General features: G+C 40.3%; 1 protein-coding gene across 18 annotated transcripts in view; it reads left to right on the top strand.

The window, feature by feature from the left end:
* Window positions 1-23,962, top strand: part of trpm3 (transient receptor potential cation channel, subfamily M, member 3) — a 135,416-nt gene that overhangs the window by 71,930 nt on the left and 39,524 nt on the right. For all 18 annotated transcript variants that reach the window (XR_004212812.1, XM_031849172.1, XM_031849176.1 and 15 more), the window contains 6 exons: window positions 1,160-1,361; window positions 2,533-2,746; window positions 4,220-4,344; window positions 5,344-5,515; window positions 17,486-17,660; window positions 18,265-18,388. Coding sequence is in view for 17 of the 18 variants with exons in the window: in XM_031849172.1 (XP_031705032.1) it covers window positions 1,160-1,361; window positions 2,533-2,746; window positions 4,220-4,344; window positions 5,344-5,515; window positions 17,486-17,660; window positions 18,265-18,388 (1,012 nt within the window). In the remaining variant the exon portion in view is untranslated. The remainder of the gene's footprint in view (window positions 1-1,159; window positions 1,362-2,532; window positions 2,747-4,219; window positions 4,345-5,343; window positions 5,516-17,485; window positions 17,661-18,264; window positions 18,389-23,962) is intronic.

Below are 23,962 nucleotides of genomic sequence, written 5' to 3'. Positions count from 1 at the left end.
CTCTCTCTCTCTCTCTCTCTCTCTCTCTCTCTCTCTCTCTCTCTTGACACGACAGTAGCTTCTCTTAGGGCTCTGCCTTCTCAAGATTATTTTCTGTGAAGGATTATGTTTTTATACCAATCTTATGTTACGTTCACATGATAGGTCTTACTGCTCACTCCCCCCAGATCTGATCTTTCTGCCTAAACTGTTCACAGTAATGTTTGAAGTGACTCATATCTGATATCAGTGTGGACTGATCTCTGCCCTGAAACGCCTCACATGCAGCCAATTAATATCACACACATTGCTCACACTGCCTGCCCATTGATCCAAAAATACACATCGGAGTTATTGGTGCCAGACTCTGTTAACATATTTCTCAAATTAACAGATTTGGGTTCATGACTTTGTATGACTCTTAAAGCAGACTTTTCATTTCGGCTGATATTTAACTTTGACAGCTCTTCTGTGAACTAAGTTAAATAAACTAAAGTAAGATGTGTGAAGTTACTGTTTGACCGAAAAATTGAATTTATCAGATGAACTGAGTGAACTGTAAAAAGTCAGTTTGATAAATTAGATTTACATTTTAAATGACATCTACTCCTTCTAAAAGATAGTTTATGATTTCTTACGCCTCATAAACAGACACGAACTCATTGCTCATCTGCAATTACCGACACGGTTAAAACGTTTTTTGTAACTGCAAATTTATTGAATCACAGTTAGACTGAGGGAAACATGACGGCCAATTCCTCAGCAGAACTAATATAGAAAAAGTATTTTCTGCCGGGTAACAAACATAATGAGTGTCTGATAACCAATGATGTACCGCCATATCGTTTTGTGGGAGAGAGGTTCTTCTTCTGCAGGTCTGCGCAGTGAAGTATAACGTGGAAACATGTGATCAGACATGTAACCGATTAAGGATAACTAAAATAACAAAATACTAAAGTACTAAATAAAATTAATTTAATACTTTTATAACATGTAGTGTATGCGTGTGTTTCTGTTTGTGTTCATTTCTTAGGCACATGATTGGAAAAAATATATATTTCAGTTTCCAATCTGCAAAATCCGAAAATTTAATCTGTGTCACATGAGATTAATTATATTGTATTTTGCAACATTGTAGTTTGAACGTAGCCTTACATGCACTTTTACTTTCTCCTCTCAGGTGCTGTTGTGGTCGTCTGATAGGTCAGCATGTGGGCTTGCCCCCGGGCATATCAACGAGTCAGAATGATAAGGCAGAGCGTTTGGCTAAGAATGACAGCCTGTCGGAGAAGTGGTCGATCTGCAAACACACACAGCTCAGCCCCACTGATGCATTCGGCACCATTGAGTTCCAGGGAGGAGGACACTCCAACAAAGCCATGGTGACTCTCATAACAAATCTACTGTGTTGCATTTTGTCCCAAGGCAAACAAGAACAGAACAACCTGACAGTTTTACAATCAGTTTTCTCTGTAAACTTCTGAGGTTTTGACCTCAGATGGAAGTGCTCCCTTTTGTTAATGTTGAGGTGTGATTTGAGTGAAATGTATCAGTGATCAAAGATAGAGTAGGCCGAGTGGTCCTGAGTATTCTGTAAGAGTATGATTGTAAAATTTTCCTCAGCTGCAGTAAACTGATGTAGTTTGACAGCCCACAGGTTGAGAGAAGATAAGTGTTAGACGCTTGGCTGACTGAGATGACTGCAGCTCTTGGTCTGGATGGCACAGTTATACCAGCGTTGAGAAAATGGTTGAATATATTTATGATTGGCAAGGTTTTCCGGCAATTAAAACATTTCATACGTAGTCCAAATGCAAATGAAAATACTTGTAATGAAGACTCCTCTTGAGTCTCTGTGTAGCGTTTTGATCAAGCTTCTCTTACAATGTAATACTCAAATTTAAAGGCATCACACATGTGCAATAAAATGCATCATATCATGACAGAACAAAATCAATCTAATGAGTGTAATTATTAAGTAATTACATATAATTACAATGTAATTATTGCATTTAAGACTTCAGCAGATAAAATTGTTCCTGATTAATTGATCCGTTCCAAAATTACTTTAGTCTGATTGTGCATGTTATTCATACTTACATCATCTATGCTAACCGTAGTGACAGAATCACATCACACACGCTAGAGCTTTCAGGGGATTCAGATGAATGCGGCTGCTGAATTATGTCTGATTTATTCCCAGTGTTAAATAATTCATCCAGACACATGTCAGGTTGGGTGTCTGAGGGTGGACTAGATAGATAAACAGATGCTCTATAATGCATGTGGTTCTCCAATCACAGCAAACATCTGTTCAATACTGTTGTAGCCTCAAAAATGAAAACCAGACACTCGGCAGGTCTGCTGAGTCATGTGATATTTTTCCATTTCATAATTTTTGCCTTCACAGATTCGTTTCACATTGCATGCTTTTATAACCTGTAGTGTATGTGTCTGCGTGTGTTGCTGTTTGTGTCTAAGGCACATGCAGACTGAGCGTGATGCCGGTGCGCTACTCTGTCCTTCACTCACACATGCTCCCGCTGTTTTCAGTACGTGCGAGTGTCTTATGACACCAAGCCTGACCTGCTGCTACACCTGATGACCAAGGAGTGGCAGCTGGATCTGCCCAAGCTGCTCATCTCAGTCCACGGGGGCCTGCAGAACTTTGAATTGCAGCCCAAACTCAAACAGGTCTTTGGGAAAGGGCTCATTAAGGCTGCCATGACAACAGGAGCCTGGATCTTCACCGGCGGAGTGAACACAGGTGAAGTACAGGACGTACACGCAGCTCGTCTTGAGAACTACTGCAGAACAACCTGTACTACAGTGAAAAGTTTGCATGTTTGTGCAAATATTTCTGTGCCCTGTAAAAGATATTTTATTAAGATATTTTATCAGCAATGTGCTGCCTCACTTTTAATGCTAAATAAGTGGCTACGCACTTGTGCTAGGAGTATGATGAGTGTATTACAATATCAACTATTAAATATCCATTTGTGAAAACCCTCAGGGCTGTTAAGATGTCGAACCACTGGATCACTGCCAAGGGGTTATTTTATTAAGTATATTAAGAGCACTCACTTATACTTACAGACACTTATAGTTGGAGCAGACAGGTGAAGAATAGCTCTCAGGCAGTCTAGACTGATTATTTTATTGCTTAAAGCCAATGAAACAAAAAGTGACTGAACAATAAGAGCTTATCATGAATACTGTATATACTTTTCAATGAGGGGTATTCCACTTAAAGAAACAGGATTTCCCCTGTTAAGAGTATTGAAGAATCACGGTTGTGGAGAAGATCACCTTAAGACTCAGGATATCTCTTTTCAGAGGTACTGAGTAGCTGGATGAATTTGGCCTGGGGCAGGATTTACTGTATGAGGAGCTCAATGGACTGGATCTTGAGCATATTAGGTGAAGTGTAAAGTCCAGACAGAAACAGGGTCAGCGTCTGACAGCAACAAGATGATTGGGTAACAGTGTTTGAGACACTGGGGGGGGGCTCTTTAGGGTTCTCTCTAGCTGACAGATTGAGAGCACATGGCTTATGGGAATGGAATGGACCAGATATTTGTTTCTTAGTTTTACCTTTGGACTTCTTTTCAATGCTGTGTCACTTTGTTTGTTCACTGTTTGTATTGTTCTTGTATTGTTTCCATGTTTACAAAAAGAAAAGCATTTTTACCTAAATTAAATATAGCAGGCTTTAAATAAGAACAAAGATGGGAGGCGAGATGAGACAGATGGAAATAAATGATACACCGTTGGATGCAGTAGAGGGCTCACACTTTAATAAAGAATAAGATAAAAGTAAGATTTAGTGACACAATGGGTTCAAAGGCAAGAAAGAGGGAGAGGAAGGCCTGAATAATGGAGGTAGAGAAAGAAGGAATGTCAGCAGGAGAGATGGTACAAGATGGCCTCCAGGTCTGACTGCTGCTTCCCTGAGGACAACAACTAGAGGCCTGAAGCTACGATCCGTCTGTGTTTGAAGCTGTGCGTGCATTTGTGTGTATTTGTGTGCTTGTGTGTGTGTGAGTATATTCAAATCGGCTTCCGCACCAACCCCTGCTGCCCTTACCCTGCACCTCATAGACCTTGTTTATCTTTTAACAGCAGATTGTAACATTATCTAAGTTTACACTGTGTATTGATAGTGACAAAAACAGATTTTGTTATCTGTGTCTCCGTCCTTCTCACGAACACTCTTAAACATTTCTGCACACACACACAGGAGTCATACGGCATGTCGGTGATGCATTGAAAGACCACGCCTCCAAGTCAAGGGGGAAGATCTGCACCATTGGCATTGCTCCGTGGGGCATCGTAGAAAATCAAGAGGATCTCGTTGGCAAAGATGTAAGTCTCTAAGAATATATAAACGGAACAATATGAAACAGTTTCAGAGCGGGTGGTTGCATGCTGGTTTGCGTGATGTGAAAAAACGTTCCGTGCAGCCCACAGTGGCCACAGCCTGTGAATTTCAGTTAATGGTTTATTAACTGAGATGCTGAGTAAGCCAATCCAATCTGTGATGAACACTCCTTCAAAGTGAGTTGGACACAGCTGGCGGAATACTGCAGAACACATGCTGACTCGTTGAAATATCTGGAATCAATATTATGTTATAGTTTAAAAAAAAACAACCTGAATGTTCTCCTGAACAAGACAAGCAGAGCAGATTAATGTCGGTAGCTGAAATGAGATAATTAAGTACTGAAGCTCTTTTTCCACGTTTGATGGGTCTCAGCTGTACGCCTAATGACCAGATGAGTTTGCCTCAGATTGTCTGGGGTTTCTCCACTTGACCAAATCCAAGCTCCAATGTTGTATAAATGGTCATCCAGTTTTTAGTGTAACAGTAAAATAAACGTGCAGTAGCTATTGAAAATACATTGGTCTCTTATTTATTTTTGTATTATTTGTTAAGGACCAAACACATCTTTCATCACCCTGACAAAATCTCTCTCCTTAAATGTTGATGTCTGATTTTAAAAACATTCTGACTTTTAGTCCTAAGAATGGGTCAAGCCCCGAAAGGGCGAATCCAATGTTTCCCATTGTTCAACCAGTACCGTCTCCTTCTTAGTGTCTCTCTGCTTGGTAGATGCTTATGCCTTTCAAACGGTGCCTTAGTTTGTAACATAGGCTTGCCATTAAAATCTGCTTCTTTAGTTAATTAAAACTCATTCTATAATTTTTTCCCATCTGACTTTCTGTCTATACTTGGGTAACATAAATGATGCTAAGAAAACATGCCTTTGTTGTCAGTAAACCAAACATTTTCCTTTGTCAAGTTGTCGCATACCCCTTCCCAGATGTTTGTGTAACTGTTGAATTTCCTAATTTCCCGGACAGGTGGTGCGTCCATACCAGACCATGTCCAACCCCATGAGCAAGTTGACGGTTCTAAACAGTCTCCACTCCCACTTCATCCTGGCAGACAATGGCACCACGGGAAAGTACGGCGCTGAGGTCAAACTGCGACGTCAGCTTGAGAAACACATCTCCTTGCAGAAGATCAACACACGTGAGTGGAATTTACCATTATACAAGAAGCAATGGGCTTGAAGTTGATGTATGATACACTTCATACAATGGGGCCAAAACAGAAAGGTAAACTCACCAGTACAGCAGTGTACTGGTAGTTCCACTAGCTGTAAGCCAAACACACCGTCCAAAACATTAACAAGGTGCAAACTGTTTCCACCCCACTGTGCCCTCAGCTGTGTTATCGCTAGCGGCCCCTACTGGCCGGGGTGCCGGTTAGGAGTAGTGAGTGAGGAGATAGCAGGCAGTCAATGGCAGTATAAAACGGTTAAAAGAAGGTGTTTTGAGAAACTGTGAGTCACAGCAACCACAAGAGGTCCTTAAGCATGAAGCCACAACTGGTTGTCCAAGAAAGTATGCAGTTTGCCGCAGCTGAATGCGAGATGAGCCACACACACACAACTAATCATATAGCCTCAAGAAAATAAATAATATCCCCGACGTCACAATACCGAGTGAAGTTCATAAAGAAGGAGAAACACAGACTTCAGTACCAGTCGTTCCTCATGTCCTCTGTCCTCGTCCGTCTGCTGATGTGATTTACTGCCTGCAGGTACCGTTAGTAAAGAAACAGGGCCGCTTTGTCTCAGAAAGCAGAACATCTTTCAGGAATTTTAAGATTTGTGGCAAACAGTTACACTACATACAGACAGCTTATGATATAGCTTGTTTGTAACAATTCACTATTAACCAAGCTAGTGCACTGTGGTTGTGTAAAACAGCGGCGGAGGATGAGACTGCGGACAGAGTTGATTGACATAGGTATTGCTTTTATTTACATGTCTATGCTTGTTGAGCAGATGTAGTGATAAACTATTGGCTTTTTACTCACAAAGGTTTTACACTTACGATGACGATTGTAGTTGGGATTACTCAAGTAAACTTTGAGTCATCTTCCAGTCAACTGGTTTACTTTGAACCGATCTGCTGTTTGCTGACTTCACTCCATGTGTGTGCTTGCATGTGTTTTATTGTGTTAGTGTGTAGTTGAAGAAACTCAGCCGAGGGAGCAGAAGAGATGCTGCAGTGTGCTAATAAATTACACCAACACGTTTAAAAGTACCAATATAAGAACCAATAACGTCGAAGCTTATCAATTCTCCGTTCTTTAATAATTTAGCACCGGTGCCCGTTTAATATCAGGATTCTGTACTAATCTGTAATAGCTACAGCCCTACTTACCCTTAATTAAAGGAAGGGTTGTTTTAGTCACAGTGCGTGATAATAGCATAATGAGACTGTAATCCTTGTTTTTATTGATGGCACCACTGTGGGTTAATTGGGTTCAAACTCTATGTTATAGCTGCAAACGGACTAAAATTATCATTACCTGCTTTATACCGAACACATGCTGTCAGACAGCGTATTTTTAGCCAGCTGTGATATAACTCGATCGGCCCTTGAAACCGTCCCTCCCTTCCGGAGGGGTTTATTTTTTCTTTCAAAGCTTCCTGACAGCTCAGATGAACTCTTTCCTCAAATGAACCTGCTTGATAATCCTTGTCTCCTTGTTCTGGGGTGCTGCACAAAGCTAACAAATGTAACAAACACAGACATACTGATCAGCACACGGTCGACAACTGCACATGTACAAATATACTGTACTGCAGACACAACAACTACATTAAGTTGTATTATGTAAACACACCTAAAGGAATGAAAGGTGCATCAGATGTTTGTATTTTAAATGGTATTTATATCTTTATTTGATACTTGATAGTACAAATCAGAACATGGTACACTGGATGATTTTAATATGTCGGGACGGCCACATTTTTTGTGTATTTTGTATATTTTGACAGACACGGTATTATTACACACTACTCTTGAAATTCGAAAGAATCTCTCTCTGTGATGTATTTTTGTGCACCTCTCCACGTCTTTATTTTAAGAATTATTGCATCAAAGGCATATTTTGCTCATAAAAAGGCAGCAAGACTATTTGAATTCTTGTTTGTGCGAGACGCAGGTGTTTATGTATCGCGTGCACTGTATATTTATGTTTATTTGTGTCTGCACATGCACAAACTGGCCTTTGTGTGGAGTGTTCATGCACAGTTGAGTCCTTGTCACATTGTATTTCTCCGTTTTCAATTTCCACATTATACCTTAGCTAGAAACCAAATGGATTTCTCTGTCTTTTTCTCTCTCATTCTCTCTCTCTCTCTCTCTCATTCTCTCTCTCTCACACACGGTCACAAACAACGACACAAGCACACACAAACCTCGCTGAAACCCTTTAAATACATTTCTCAACAGCCTCTCATTGTGTAGAACGTGCTGGGAACAAACCTAAGTCAGAGAAATTTTGTTTGGGTGGGGCCATGATTTGTTATTATCGTCTTTTGTTGTCAACATAAAGGCATTTTATAATAATTTCCTCAGGGTTTGGGTGACATGAATGCACACATTTTAACATCAATGCTTATGTGAAAACTGAGGGTGTCAGGAGATAGATGTTTGGAATGGATACATGGTTACAAGTGTCGAGAGCAATATCATGAATCAAATCTTACTTTTGTCAACACCATTTTTTTTCACTGTCAGACCTCTGATGTTCACTGATACGGACTGTCACTCAGGATGAACCACAACCGTATTCCTCCTGACCCACTGTCTCTAGGTATTTAGGAAATCTCCCTGGGGTTGTTAGGATATACAAATGTACTTCCTCCTTGTTCATCATCCAGTCATGTGACCTATGGACTTCCCTTTGTCATCCTATGCCTGGACTCATACAAAAGGGGCTGGGAAGGCAAAGGGACGCCCAGTCGTCACACAAGCATCTACCATCCATATGATGGAATGTACTCCGCCATCCGTGCTTTATCCATCATCTGAGCATATACCTAGATCCAGCACTGATACTGCCCGGGGTCTGTTAATGAAACAAGCTGATAGGTGACTGTGTGTGCTGTTTATCTACTGTTGACCATCACAGCACGGAGCTATCACTCTGACACCAACCTTAACCTCAGCTGAGAACCAGCTTCAACTGTATAACCTGCCAGTCAGGTTGACAACAGTTGCCTCTTGAGGTGAAGTGCTGTGTCAGCCAAAATGGATCCACAGTATCAGAATAGTACTATTAACTTTTCTTATATAATGTGATGTGATTTTGTATCTGTGACCTGAATCAAAGCAAGTTTACCAACTTCTTTTTTCTTGGAACTGTTTTAAAATGATATTGAACATGTGATGAATCTAGCTATTGGTTCTTAGGAACTTCATACATTTTGTTGTTGGTAGATTTATATAAACACTATTTTGAAGCTGATTAAAGATCACCACACTGTTTATAACCACTTGTTGTGTATGACCAAAGCAAATAGTTTGAGAAGTGTGTAAAATGGCCACACAATATCGATTGCATAGACCAATAAAACATACAGGTGTGGCAGCTGTACATATACACTGAATAATAAGAGGGGGTATTGAAATGAAAGAAATTTAATAACTATTAATTTTTGCATGGCTGTGAAATTTGAGGCTAATTTTAAGTGTCCTAATCTGGGAAGAAATTCCACTAGCACAGCTGCAACTCTACATATAAACAAAGGGACATTTTTACTCCTAAAAGAGGTTAACGTACACAAGAAGGAGTTAAACACACTGTTGACAAACCAGCCACATGTCCATTTTCTTGTTGTATGAATGTCGCAACAATTGCACCGGTTTTCATGCAAATGAGCAGCCCCAGTGTGGGATTACTGTATGCGTCTGTTTACTCTACTGTACCTTGTTGTGCGTACACATGAGTATCTTTCACTTACTCATTCACCTCTGAAGGGTTGGCAGACAAGGAGCATTTCTTAATTCGATTACCTGTCCACGGTCAATCAAAGAGTGCATCAATTTTCCTCACAGCAGGGCTGCTGTGGGATCCACGAGTATAGCCTAAGGTCCTGTCAAGGAAAGAAGGATAAAGAAAGTGAAGAGGAAAAAAAGCAGTTTAGTTTGAATGGCCTAACATGTGGGTTGTGGGCCACACGTAACCACAAGCTTTATTTTCTTCTCTTTTTTTAAATTTTAACTCACAGTCACACACTCGGCACACAAACACAAGATGAAAGAAGTGTGGTGGATAGATATGTGTAATCTCCCCCTGTGGTATTTTTGTGATGTCTGGGCAATCCTGTAGCTAATCCTACTGTGCCTGCTGCAATTTTCCATGCAACGGCTATCACCATGTGAGTGCCGGAAATGCTGTAGCAATCAAATTGGCTCCACAACATAACACAGTTTTTAAATGTGGGAGTCAATTGTAAATATCAAATGTGATTGCGATCTGACGACGCTCTAGATATAGCTTTGATATTGCAAACAATGTCTTAACAAATCTTCTAGGTCATGATACTTTTACTAATACCTTGTTACATTTCGATTTCCTTTTGCCAAAAGATATTTGTGGTCATTTTGCACATTGCACATTGCCATTTCAAATTATGGTAGCACCATTGGCACCTGTCAAATCTCATCATTGGAGCACAGTTGGCAGTTCCTAAATGTCTTAACACCACCTTTGGTGACAAGACCTGTGTCTTCCCTCTGCATACCTCCTGTATGACTGTAAATTTGATGTTGTGTAAGGTGTCGCCTTATGGGTTTTGTGCCCTTTTCAGTGGAAAGTGGACAAGACTATTGAAGGGACAGCTCTGGTTGGTGGTAAACAAAATAAATGGCTTCAGACAGGAAACTGGGGTTGGGAGGCTATAAGTGTGGTTGGTCGGACTGGAGCCAGCACATTCAGACGCTAGAGTAAATGCTCAGCGCTTTGCCCTGCCGTACATGCATGGCTCTCTCGTCACTTGTTCAGCCAGACGTGGTCAGAAATGCAGATGCAAATGAGCCTGGATAACCGTGACAAGGATTCAGCTTAGGCGGCAGCACAGCACGCTTCACATGTAAACAGAGGGACAAAGCATTGTTCATTTAAAATATGGTTGCTCATTCCAACACACTCTTTTGTAGTGCGAGGGCAAATACACACAGAGACATGTTTCCTATTTAACCTCTACTTACCATCTCTTGGAGCTCGCAGATATTTTCAAAGTCAAAGATAAAAAAAATCAATAAAACGATTGGCACCATTCAGCACAGCTCACTCAGCCACTGCACTGCTCTTTTGACATGTCTCCATGTGGCTACAATGCTTTTTAATCACACACCTGCCTCAGAGAGATGACAAGTAAAAGAGGAAGAAAGGAGAGTGAGAAAATGAAGACACAGAAAAAGGGATTGAGTGTGAGCCGAGGGGGAAGAGAATAATATAAAGAGCGAATAAAGTGTGATGCAGCTGTGGAGGATACAGGCAGTGAGATGACATACCACCTCGAGGTGTAAGGAGAGTAAGGACATCTAATCTTTTTCCTTCTTAAAATTGAACAAGAAATAAATAGAATCCCCTGCATCTTATTCACTCACACATTGCTGTATTTTTTTTTGCAAATGTGAAAATCTTCAATTGGATGTACATGCCAGGCCCAAAGAGGAAATAACGTTATTAATTCGTGCAAGTTTAGATAAAGTCTGCAAGAATGAACGAGGCACCTTGTGTGTGCCCTTGTCCATTTCACTTAAATTCCATGGAATATTGAAATGGGCGCATAAGTGCTTTGTGTATTGAACGTGTGTGCATTTAAACTCTGTGTCTACTGTGTAACCTTCACTGGCCCTGCTAAAGCAGTGTTTCCATTAGTCACAGCAGAGGTAAAAGATGAAGTAGCTCTAGTAATTGAATCCAGAAAGCCAAAAGGCCTTGCATTGCAGATTAGCCATGACATTGTGACCTCCACCGTGGAGCAGAAGATATTATATTATTATTATTGGTACATGGGAAGTCAATAGGGTAGTAGTACTCTTCTTTCAACCACTATAAATGCCTGAACAAACTCACGATTTTCCAGATATAGCTTATAATATCTCCCCTTTTTTGTTCTGTCCAACTGCGTGACCACCTGGATTACTTGGTGGCTCTTGTTCTTTGACACGTATCAAATAACTGTATTTTCAGTTTGAATCCGGCTCAGAGATCCAAAGATATCCAAAAAAGCACAAATGGCAGGAAAAGCTTAGTAAAGCTTATAAATTGTGCTGTGAATTTTTTTTAAAAAGTCAGATCTCTAGAGAATCCATACATGAGTCATAAAAATTAATATAGAGTCCCCTGGTTGGTGGCTTTGGTCCCAGTGGTGGTACTGCACCGATGACTATTTAGAGAGATAGATAGATACTTTATTCATCCACGGGGGGAAATTTGTTTAAATCAATGGGGCTGAACTGACTCTGTGGGAGTGGCTCAGCCGATAAAATATTTTTGGGCATTTGAGAACAAGCATACAGAGACAGCATGGGGACAGTAAAAGTAATTTGGGATAAGGTGTGTTCGTGAACAAATGGACACAAAAAAAGACAAACAAGAACTGCCAGAGTGTTCAGCCCTGTGGGGGAGAGATAACAGAGCCAGGTTGGATACACAACTTCTTCTCCAGGTACACCCTTAGATATAAAGGTGCTAACTAGAAACACATAAGGTTTTTCGGCTAGTCCTCATATGAGAACCCTTTTTCCTTCTAGATAAACATCATTTATAGAGGTTCCACCTGAAACCCTTTTAGAGGGTTCTACCCAGACCCCAACATAAACAGTTTTACCTAGGAAACTTCATGAGCGGTTCTATAGAGAACACTTCTTTGGTGTAATGGTTCCACCCAGAATTTTTTATATTCCAAGGATTTTATCTCTTGTGGTTTAGCGTAACCCGCAACAATCATGGTTCCTAATCACAGTGTTTGAGGGGGTGTGGGCTGGATTGTGCACACTATTTAACAATTAAATAAGTCTGGACAAAAAGCAATTTTTTTTCCTCTATTTTTCTTTTTGTCATATACAGTTATTTTTTTTACCAATTGTTTCTTCATATTTGTGACAAACACCATTTTTAACTGTGATTATGGGCTATACAATAAACCTGACTTTCTGCTTTTCCAATGGTTCACAGAGTTTTTACGACTACTCAGAGGCTGACTGTAGTGCTTGTGACGTGATGACATGTTTATTGTACCTTTTATGGATCATTTGAAGTCAGTGCAGACTGGAGATATACACTGTATCTTGTAGCTGTCGTATGAGCTGAATCCAAAAGGGTTTTGGCAAGGACAAGTCAAGTAAACTGAGACCCCATTTATCCAGATGACATTTTATACACTTTCACTTTATTTACACTTGTTTTGACTTTGTGGGATGATACATTGCCTTAAGTACAATTGTTTAACCCACAAACATATTTACAGTAGCTAACTAACAAATCAAGGCTTCAATTTTTTCATAGACATAGCTCTCACAAAAGCGGATCCACACAGACTCACACACACGCCAACACACAAATCAATCCTTTAAACCCAATTCCCCAGTTGTAAATGTATTTTCCTGATCAATAACACCATTCGTGATTCATTGTCTCTGGCTCACGGCCTTGGTAACGCTACAACTTGACTAAAATGACTGGTAAAAAGGTGGCACAGGCCATCTGATTTAGTATGAAAAAAAAAAAGACAACATACGTTGATGTCACAACACGACTGAAAAAGTAAAGTTCAAGAGAAACCTTGCCCTTTTAATGTGCCCCCTAACCTTTTGTTCTGTTGCCTGTCGAGTCATGTCCCCTTCACAGATTTGATGTGTCCTGTCTGCTTTGGTCCTCGCTAGGATAATGATGTTTGTGTGAGGGAGAGTGTTTTTACATTTTTTACATTTTTAGTCTGTGTGTTGGCAAGTGTGGGGGGGAGGTGCGAAGATACCGACCCACATACTGTAACACACCTCCTCCAGTCATGCTGATACAAATTTGACACATACAAGGACAAACTTGCAGACACTCACACACACCCACGCACACAGAAACACACACGCAGAGGATGAGTCATTGCTGGATCCTTAATTAGGACCATTTAAGCATGTTATGTGTGTCTTGCTTACAAGCTCCTCTTTCCCTCCCTATTTCCTTCTTTTCCTCGTTACTTCCACGTCCCCCAGACGGGATAATATAGAAAGTTGTGGCCACGGAGTCTCATCGCCCACCTCTCTCCTTTTATTCTGCCTCTGCTTTTTCACACGGTTTCATGATAATTTCCCTCCTGAGAGATAAGGTGTGGGCTGCGGCACTGGGTTAAAACTATGTATGAGATCCAGAGACAAGGGAGAGAGTAGGGGTTTGCCGATTGTGTTATCTGATGCGTTGGAGTGTGTGAATGGTCCATGGATACAGGCATTACAAGAATAGTTGGTGGAAAGGCTGAATGCGTTGAGGGAGACAGTACAGAGCGTATCGGGTTTATTGTGTGGAATCAAGTTTCCTCAGAATATGTATCCCACATATATAATATGTCACGCTATAAATCGGTGTATTTGTCATTGTTTGATATTTCAACAAAAACAGTTTTGTCTTATTAAAAACATTATAATATATAAGAAGAAAAAAATGCAAAGAGCAGTAGTGCTTGTTGTGAAAATCACCCAAGTAGCAGCAGATAGACAGACTTTTATTCTCAGCTCCAGGTCTAATATTCATTCCCAACAGAATATCTACAACTCTTTTTTGCACTGCCTCATTTGAATGAACCTGTCACCTGTCTGCGCTCACCGTGTGCTTAGCACCAAAATAACACAGACGGGCAAGGACAATTTCAAGGTCAGGAAACGGTTGGAGCGCGGCTTGCACAGTGTTGCAAGGTTGCAACAGTGATTTAGTTTGAATTATTCAATACCTTTCAGATAGTTACACTAGCCACCAAGTGTACGTGGTATATATTTACATTTTGTATAGCACCCCGACTTCCACTCTTATAAGAGAGACTTTTAAAAGAACAGGATATAGATTATATTTGATCCTTCTCTTAACTGTCCATTAGGTATATACATTTTATATCTGTCTGCATCACAGCTTGGTGTAGTTGTGGTCTCAGTTACATCTGTGCCTAAACCCAACAGCGATGTCTGTGTGTACTAACACACCCTGGAGTACACCTCCGCAATTGTTTGAAAAAGATACAACATTGTTTCCACTATAATTCATTTATTAAAGTTTAATTTATCACAAGAGTACATTTTCCTGTTCCACCTCACTTCTGGATTAGCAAACATAAAGATAAGTTGATGGAATGTAGAAGTAGAGTAATGAGGAGGATAAAACACAGCGTTATACTTTGGCAGAGGAAACACTTGGTGAACTCCAGTAAGAAGGATTGCATCTTCACTAAATACTCTAAAAACAGATTAGCTCTCCAGCTATGGGTTCACATTTTCATCGAGAACAATAGGTATTCTTCTGAAAGTGCCGACTTATTCAACCACTCTGTGTTCATCTACTTAGTGTTTTATTTGATGTAAAGGGAAAATTCAGACCACAAAATCCGCCTCTACAGAGATAATTATTCAAAGGACTCTCAGCTTTCCAACAATCATGGGATTTAACTTAAAAAAGTATAAAATGGTAAATTCAGTAGAAGCAGCAGTTGGCAGAGTGTTAACACTTCTATGTTTTGGGATTTAATTCCCAGTCAAGCTCCCAGGAACATTACTGGACTGTGGCAGTTTTTTAGTGGCAGTCCCAATTAAAATTTATTAAAGTCTGTGTCCATGAATCCAGAAAAACTTTAAATAAATACATTACACTACATATTTCTGCAAAACTAAAAAGAGTGTTTCTCTCACAGACACATTTCTCATTGAATTATCACAATTATAACCATCAGGGCCAGTAAAATTGAAAGGCATTTAGCGTCAAAATATTATTTTGATGCCATTTATGTGAGTTAAAGGGCACTCACGGGAGTAAACAGGAGAACATTTGTCCGCATTTGGGCTGGGTGGAGAGCTTTAATTTGAATTAACGGGCTGCCATTGTTAGAGCCATATTTTTACAAATCATAATTTCTCATTTCTGCTAATATATTTGTGTGACTCCTTTAATTTATGAACGAAGGTTACATTTTGGATTCTGTATAATTACTCTTCGTTAGGAACTCCTGTGATTAATAACCAGATGAGGATCAGCTGGCATAAGAGGAAGGGGTGGGACTGAGTCTCGAGTGTTGGTTTTCCTTTGTGCGGAACAGGGCATCGGGATAGTCTTTGACCTCACGCTTAACAGATTATATTTTGCTGTTCAATTTGTCAAAAGAGAAAATAAAATCAATCAAGTGACGGCAAAGAAAGCAGTGTCTGCAAGAGTCATTATTTAGATGGTTCAACGTGTGAGTCAGAAACAGAGCCTCGTAACGTGGCTCAGTACAGAGGAAGAGGAATCAAGAACGGGCCACCACAGCCATATTGATACATCGCAGTTCCCTCAGCAATAAATACAGTAGTCAAAGCTCTTAATTAGAAAAAAAGGGACTGTGAATGAGAGGTCAAGAGCCATCAGGAAATGTGCTCGTTTTTTTGGTGGGGTAGTCGGGCAGAAGAGAATTCTATTTCATCTGTGGTTTGTTTACTTGTGTGTGCCTCTCTCTGCATTTGTGTGTGTTTTTGTGCTACCAATTATAGCCATGACACAGCTGTGCTTTGCCCTCCTCATCTGCTCCTTAGTTGAACAATAATCTGCTTTGGATACTGCCGCGCTGCCTCCAAAGCTCACTAGTCATCAATATCAATGCTTGATCCGACACAAGTGCAAGCTCACACACATGCAGGTAACAGCAGAAATAGACATCCAAAAGAAATGGAAGAATCAGATACAAAATGCAAGTTATTAGTCTGCTTCTCTCACATTCAGCTCTGTTGATGTATGGTCGTGTGATGCGTTGTGGCACACTGATGTTTTACCTCTTTGAAGTGGGCAAGGCCCTTAAAATATTCTCCTTATGTAACTGTCCCTGTTGCAAGGCCGCACGAGGCTGTGTGAGGCAAAGCGTAATGGTGGTGGGCATGCTTCTGAATGTGTGCGTGTGCTCATGTTTGTGTGTGTGTGTATACAGTATGTAAGCACACATCTGTATGTGCTCGTCTGCCTGCGTGTTTAAGAGACGCTTTCTCCCGTGTGAATTATGCAGACCAGGATGGGGGTGCAGGGCGGGGAAGATCCAGCAGTTACACAGCTTTTGAATTAGAAGAGTCAAAACACCCGTCTGAAAACAACCTCATGATGCAGAACGGGAGGGAGAAAGGAGAACGGAGTGTCTATAGAAAGATCAGCTGGAAAGACAGGAAGTGAGACAGAGATCAGGAAAGGGCAGGATGAGGGAAGGAGGGTTTAGGAAATGGATTGAACTGAGACCACTAACAAGGGACAGAACATAGGGGGGTAAGACAGAATTGGACTCTGGGGTTTATTGTGGCTTAAAGGCAACGATCAGTGGTATGATGAGAAATACAATACGGAAAGGAAACAAGAAGCAGGAAAAGGAGCAACACAAGCAGGAAATTCCTTTGAGAGTTTGGCAATACATTTCATATCTACAGTACCTTCTCCTGTACATAGTCTCACCATGTGCAGAAAAACCAACCTGCTAAACATGCATAGTTACCGTAAATAGACAATGATTACAGACAAGGAGCCTTTTTTGTGTAGAACAGCGTGGGGTTCATCACTGAATCTCTCACACACACACACACACACACACACATCCATGCCACAGAACCACAAAACAAAGCACAAAGTGGGCTGGTTATTTTTGGTACCAGTGCTTTTAAAAAAAACCTCTTTACCATAATTAGAAAGTGTAGAGTGTCTTGGCAATACAGTTATGAGACTTCACAGGTGTCAAATTTGGACCTTGGCAACACATTTGGAAGTATTTTTTTCTATTTAGAGATCAAGTCTTGCTGATGTAATGAAACTTATTTGTTCTATTCTTAACTTCCCTCTTCTTTCCTCACATTTCTGTCCTCTTTTCTGTGTTGTTCATCCCTGTTGTCCTTTCTAAAACCACCCACTTGTTTTCATGTGCAGGTATTGGTCAGGGTGTGCCGGTGGTGGCTCTGATCGTAGAGGGAGGCCCTAATGTGATCTCCATTGTGCTGGAGTACCTCAGGGACACACCGCCCATCCCTGTGGTTGTGTGTGATGGCAGCGGCAGGGCCTCAGACATCTTGGCCTTCGGACACAAATACTCTGAGGATGGAGGGTATGCACTCACATGTGCACATTATTCTACAATCCAAGGGCAAACACTTACTAATACAATGCTTATCCAATGTGGAAAAGGTTGTTGGTAATCAGAATTTCTGATATTTTTAGTATATTAGTGTTCATTAAACAATGTGGCTTAGATCAAACATAACAAGTATACAATTTCATGTATTCTGTACATGACAGCAAAAGTGTTATTTATTCAGATATGCTTTTTGGGGAAAAAGATGTTAAACCTGATGCAACAACTTGCAAAAATGTATACATTTTGTGAAATGTGCTAATGTGTTACTTTAAAAAAAACCATAGTAGACTTTTTTGGTTGTATTCATCATAAGACACACCATGAATTTAGAATAGACTTTTTTCAGAATTAGATTTTATAGCTTCATATATCAAGTTACAGATTAAGGTAAACCTGCAGAATCGCATCTCACCAATGACCCTGAGACAGTAGGACTGAGAGCTCCAGTCAACCTTGGTTTCACTTACTGACAAGCAAATCTAATTAGCCTGCCTCCCCCTCACTGTTTTATTCTCCTTCCTCTATCCGACCCCTTTCCTGACACACTCTTTTTTTTTTCTCTGCACCTCTGCAGCATAATTAACGAGTCTCTAAGAGACCAGTTGCTGGTGACCATCCAGAAGACTTTCACCTACAGCCGCACACAGGCCCAACATCTGTTCATCATTCTCATGGAGTGCATGAAGAAGAAGGAGTTGGTGAGTGTCACTTTCATAAATGTTCACATACACATGCCAGCAGACACACGTGCACATGCACATATTTGCACGTGCAAGACTATATTTGCAGATGCAGATAAAGCAAACATATGAGCAGTATACGAAAAACTGAAGAGCTGACAGACACGCACACACACACACACACACACACACACACACACAGTTGTGTTTTCATGACTTTTGAGAGCATTACCCTTGACTTACATTCATTTTCTGGAGTCTTCACCCTAGGATTTTATGATTTACGTTGTGGGGACGTGCATTTTGTCCCCATAAGGAAGGCGAGTGCCCACAATGTCACTGTGTTAACAGAATTATGTCCCCAAAAAATGGGTAAACACGCCCACACACACACACACACACACACCATTAAACCACCAATAACAGTAATATCACCAATCATTCAAGCTTTGATGTCTCTGCTGTATAAAGAAGCCCAACAATGAAAAATATGTGAAGGAGGAACAAATGGATTTGTGAATTGAAGCTTGCTCATCATGAAAGTTGTATTGAAGCAAGTATTAATCCATCCTTTATGCATGACATGTAATGTTAAGTGGATGTAAATATATTCAGATGACGTTTGGCACAAAATGTCCTCCACCTTGAGAGTTTTTCCCCTTTGGCAGTGTTTAATTCCCAGTGCCTTTAGAGCACTGTCAGACACATGAGAGCGACCTCTTGATAATGCTGTTGACTGCTGTAAGTGCAGTGGTGACAATCATGTCTGTGTGTGTATACGTTTTCATCATGGTACATTTGATCACAGTAGCAGTGGGCGTCTGGCTTTCTTGCCACATTGCTCTATATGGCACACACATTGTGATTGAAAGTGTGCACCACAGCAGTGCATGCAAACACCCACACGCAACCCACAAAACAAACAGCTAGCAGCTTTTACTGTATCCTAGTTGTGCAGCATCACTAACTTATTTACCACTTGGTTCTAATGCCTTAGAAAGGGGAGGGAATATTTGCCAGATCAGTGACTGTTGGTACTGCTGGTTGCCAGTAGCATTTTGCTAGTACATTTGTAATTAGTATCATTCACACACCTAAGCCTTATCTTTTTTTTACCTTTTTAGAAGTAAAAGTGCTGAGCTAGAATTCAGCTTAACACCTTGAAACACAATGGCTGGGGTGTTTAAAATGACTTAACCAGGTATTTACCATGCAATAATCTTCCCAGTTTGTAAAAATACTCTGCTGCACGATATATATCGTTTAAGCATCAACATTGTGATTTGCGCATGCACTATAGTCACTCAAACTCGTCATGCAACACCTTTTTCGCTGCTTGATACAAAAGGAAAACTCCCATGCTTCTCATTTTCCATGATTTATCCTGTGTTGCCATTAATTACCTACAGTCTGGTAGACCCGCCACAGTTTCATAATGCACCGTATGTATTTTCAAACTTCTCAATGAGTTGGGTCGGTGCAGTCTGCCTCAACTTTACAGCACCCCTAACTCTGACCTTGCCACTCGGCCATGGACTTTTAGTGTTGCGCCCTCTCCCTGCGGCAACCGGGGCAGAATGTCCTCAGTGCGCGCTCTGCGGTGACGTCGCCAACCCACCTGACCTGTCTTGAAACACAGAGCCCATTTTGTTAAACTGCTTTGTGGGTGTTACTTTTTTGCTGTGTCATCACCATTCATATTTATACAACCAATGTGTTTATGATAGCATTGTTTGCTAGAGCACAAACATGTTTGAAAGAGGACAACATTGTTTATCTAGCCTCTTAATTTTGTTCTCAAAGTGCAACAGATTGAAATTTAAGGTGTACAAAATTTAGGGTGAATATTCCTGTATTTTTTCATATCACAATATATTTATATTTCAGATATATACATTCCAATATTGTGCAGCCCTAAAAAATACTGTAGAATAATTATTTTATTTTGTGTTTCAGTTAATATAGCAATTGCAGGAAAATGAGTAACACACAAAAAAAATCTAAAGTATTTGCATACACAAAGTGCACTCGCAAAAACATGTATTTTCCAGGCAGCCCAGCATTGGTCATGGTTGTGCAGCGTGTAAGTGGATTGATTGTGTTGCCAGTGGGGTTCCAGTGGCTGTCTGATGCTCACACTGATGCTCCGTCTGAATACAATACACCAGAGCAGAACAATGTGTGAATCATTCAGCAGGAGCAGCTGTACAGGCCAGATAATCTGATTCTGCCTCTCTCTGAACTTAAAAAACTGAAAGTGGATTTTGGCAGTGTTATATGTCCACCAACTGTTCCACCCTTGTATTAATATTCCTGTGTTTTACTGGACAATCGGGTATTTGTCTGATAATCCATTTACTGCCAGAAAGAAAGTGTTCTTTAACATGCTAACCACAGTTAAAATGCAGACATTTGGGGTTACACTACCCGTCATGTGGCAAAAGAAGGGCTTTACAGCCAGTGTGTAACTTTGTCTAATTAATAGATCTGTATGATCACAGATAGAAGAGTGCAAGAGCAGGAAAATCCAACATTCATAACCAGGATGCTGTACATCATGGAGTATGTATGAATGTGGCATTTGTGGTTTATAATCTTAACAATGCCATAAAACATTTACCAATGACATAAAACTTTGTCAGCATACTCTATGGTAATATATTCAGTGGAAGCAATCCTCTTCCTTGTATGTCTTCCATAATAACTCAGGCTTTTCTCAGTTAGCACGTACTGCAATCATTAGTGCCCATACACAGTGCCCACAGTCTCTGTGAAACCAGAACATGTATGGCTTGGCCTATTTCATATTTTTTCATAAACATGTTTCATTTTGCTCTGGGGAGCTTCCAATCGGCTGGGTCACCATACTCATATAACCTGTGTTAAAGTCACCCACTTGACCCCAGATCAGACTGAACCACTTTTCAATTCTCCGATATTATAATACTACAGGACAACTTAATACAAGTAGTAAGGCTGTACTGAATGTCAGCTTCCTTCAAGATTTTTGAATGAAGCTTTGAATGTTTTTGACTTTACAATTCTCTGGAGTTATTGGTAATGTTTTGATGACACTCGTCGGAAACAATCCTATGCAGCAACCATTAGAATCTCATTCTAGTATAATACTCATAATATTAGACTTGCCTTTCTGCAGCTGTGCAGAAATACTGTGTTTAATCAGAATGGATAGACCTGCACAAAATAAAAAGAAGCTCGGCAGCATTCAAATGCTCCTGCATGGTGATCAAACTGTTCATGTCTACCAGTATACTAACTGCTATGTAGATGGTCTTCTGTGTTGTACTGTCACTATGTATATGCCCTCTTGTACCGGCAGTAACTGCGCAGGATTGATGAGTTTGCAATATTTAATCTGGAGACTAAAATGACAGACATTGCAGGAGAATTGGTGAATTCCTTTTATTTATTTTTACTTTTAAATGTTATTCAAGACACTCACTCTACATTCATGTTCAAGAGTCTCTACAGATGACATCAGAAACGGTTTATTGCTGTTGGCTTGGTGATTGGTGCGTGACAATAAACAAATACTGCAAAATTAAATGCTATAATTTAAAAATAGAGAACATGATAAACAAACAAATGTAGTGTACATTCAAACAAATATGTTTTTAAAGTGTAACGTTTATATTTAAAGAAAATAGTTGTGCAAGGGTGTGTAACTGCAAGTCACTGTCCTGGGGATGTAACAGTCCGAGGCAGTGGGGGTCAGTTCTTGTGGCGTGAGGTCTTGGTCCTGATGGACCGAAGCCTCCTGACAGAGGGAAGGGACTCAAAGAGTTTGTGTCCAGGGTGAGAGGGGTCGGCTATAATCTTTCTTGCTCCGCTTCAGGGTCCTGGAGGGACAGCAGATTGCAGCCAATCACTTAATAACCTACTCAGCAGAGTATGAGTGTAAGAGTGTAACGTAAGACTTGAGATGTCTAGACTTTGCAGTCAATATCTACTATTGGGATGCAGTGAGATCATATTAGTTCTATAGTACTACAATCCCAAAACAATAACAATTGTAGACACCTGTGTTTACCTTGTATACCAAAGCCAAGTAGTGTCAAACCCATGTTAACACTCAGATCAGGAGCAGGGTCACAAAAACGTTGCATTGACTCTTTTACACTGGCAGCAAATGTGGGTTCATCATCCTGGGTCAGTGCTGCGGGCCAAAAGGCGTTAAGTGTGTGAGAGGGAGAGACACAATGAGACTGTGTGTTTGTCTGTGTGCCAGCTCGCCTGCAGTTACATTTTTCTGGCTCTGCAGCAGGAAAGCCAAAGAATAGGAGGAAAAGAGAAAGACTAAAGGTGACTGGCTGTGAGAGGGAGAGTGTGTCTGCTTAATGTCGACCTTACACCAAATTACTTTTCATGAGATTTTAGTGTTGCAGAAACATTTTGAAAGTGTTGCTAGAGTTGTGGCACACTCCAGTATTTACATCATTTGTTGTAAGGTGGTCGTAAAACTTAGCCTGAGCCGTCTTAAATCTGTATTTCTCTCATCTTGACCTTCTGATGAAATCGTTTATGTTTTATTTTATCGTAAGTTCAATGACATGAACATTGTCAACCAATAGTTTTCGAATAATAATTTCTCCAGCACTAAACAGGAAGCAGCAAAGAGAAGTAGGGTGATTAAAGAGCGGATGTGTCTTTCAGCATGTTGGTTTATTCATGTAGACATTTTGTGCTTCAGTTATTTCCCTGTTGCCTCTGCTTTGTTTATCGTACTGAGGGCTGTTTATGCTTTGTATCAAGAGGCAATAAACCTGTGATCCATTGTAAGTACACACTGTATATGTACGTGTGTACCTCTGTGTTTTATGTTTTTATCCTTGTTTTACCAAAAGTGGAACAGTTGTATTCAATATGCCTTAATATTGTGATTTCAAGATGCCAGATGATACATTTTATCATTAATATGTTGCTGTGAAATCAGTTAGGCAGTAAATTATAAAACTGGGAAGGGCTCTTTGCAGCTGCAAACAATAGTACCAATTACCTGCTTTATGCTTTCATTTGGTCTAATCTAGAAGTGTGTTTGATCATCTGCCAAAGAAAAAAATCTGTTCTGATAGATGATAGAATGTTAGGTTCCAAGTCGGAGAAGGAAGGTATGGGAAATAATTGTTAAGCTACTCAATGAATGATGTGCAAGCTCTTTAGTTTTACTTGAGGGTAACAGATGTAAGATTTATAGATGGTGTGTTATAAAAAAGAAAGCATAGGCCACATTTGAATCAACTTGTCTGGATGGATGATAAGGGTAACTATCTACCTCATGTACTCATGTATTCACATCGCTTATCTTGTTTCTTGTATCCCTTCAACATAAAGATTAAATCATTTCATATAAATGTCAAACCAGCACACTGAAAAGTCTACAGGCTGCGTGTGAACCAGTGCCTTTAAATATCAGCAAGGCCTGTTGTCATGTAACTCTTTTTCTTTTTTTGCTAGAAACGTGTTAATCCAATTCCAGGTCTAATTAAGAGAGAAGTACCTCATTCTACCTCACCATCTCTCACTCACAGCCCTTCACACTTCATCTGTGATGGGAGGGGGGGGGGGGGGGGG

The sequence above is a fragment of the Anarrhichthys ocellatus genome, unplaced genomic scaffold (assembly GCF_004355925.1).
Source record: "Anarrhichthys ocellatus isolate YVR2014 unplaced genomic scaffold, GSC_Weel_1.0 scaffold9, whole genome shotgun sequence".
NCBI classification, from domain to species: Eukaryota; Metazoa; Chordata; class Actinopteri; order Perciformes; family Anarhichadidae; genus Anarrhichthys; species Anarrhichthys ocellatus.
This window is presented reverse-complemented; position numbering and strand designations above follow the sequence as displayed.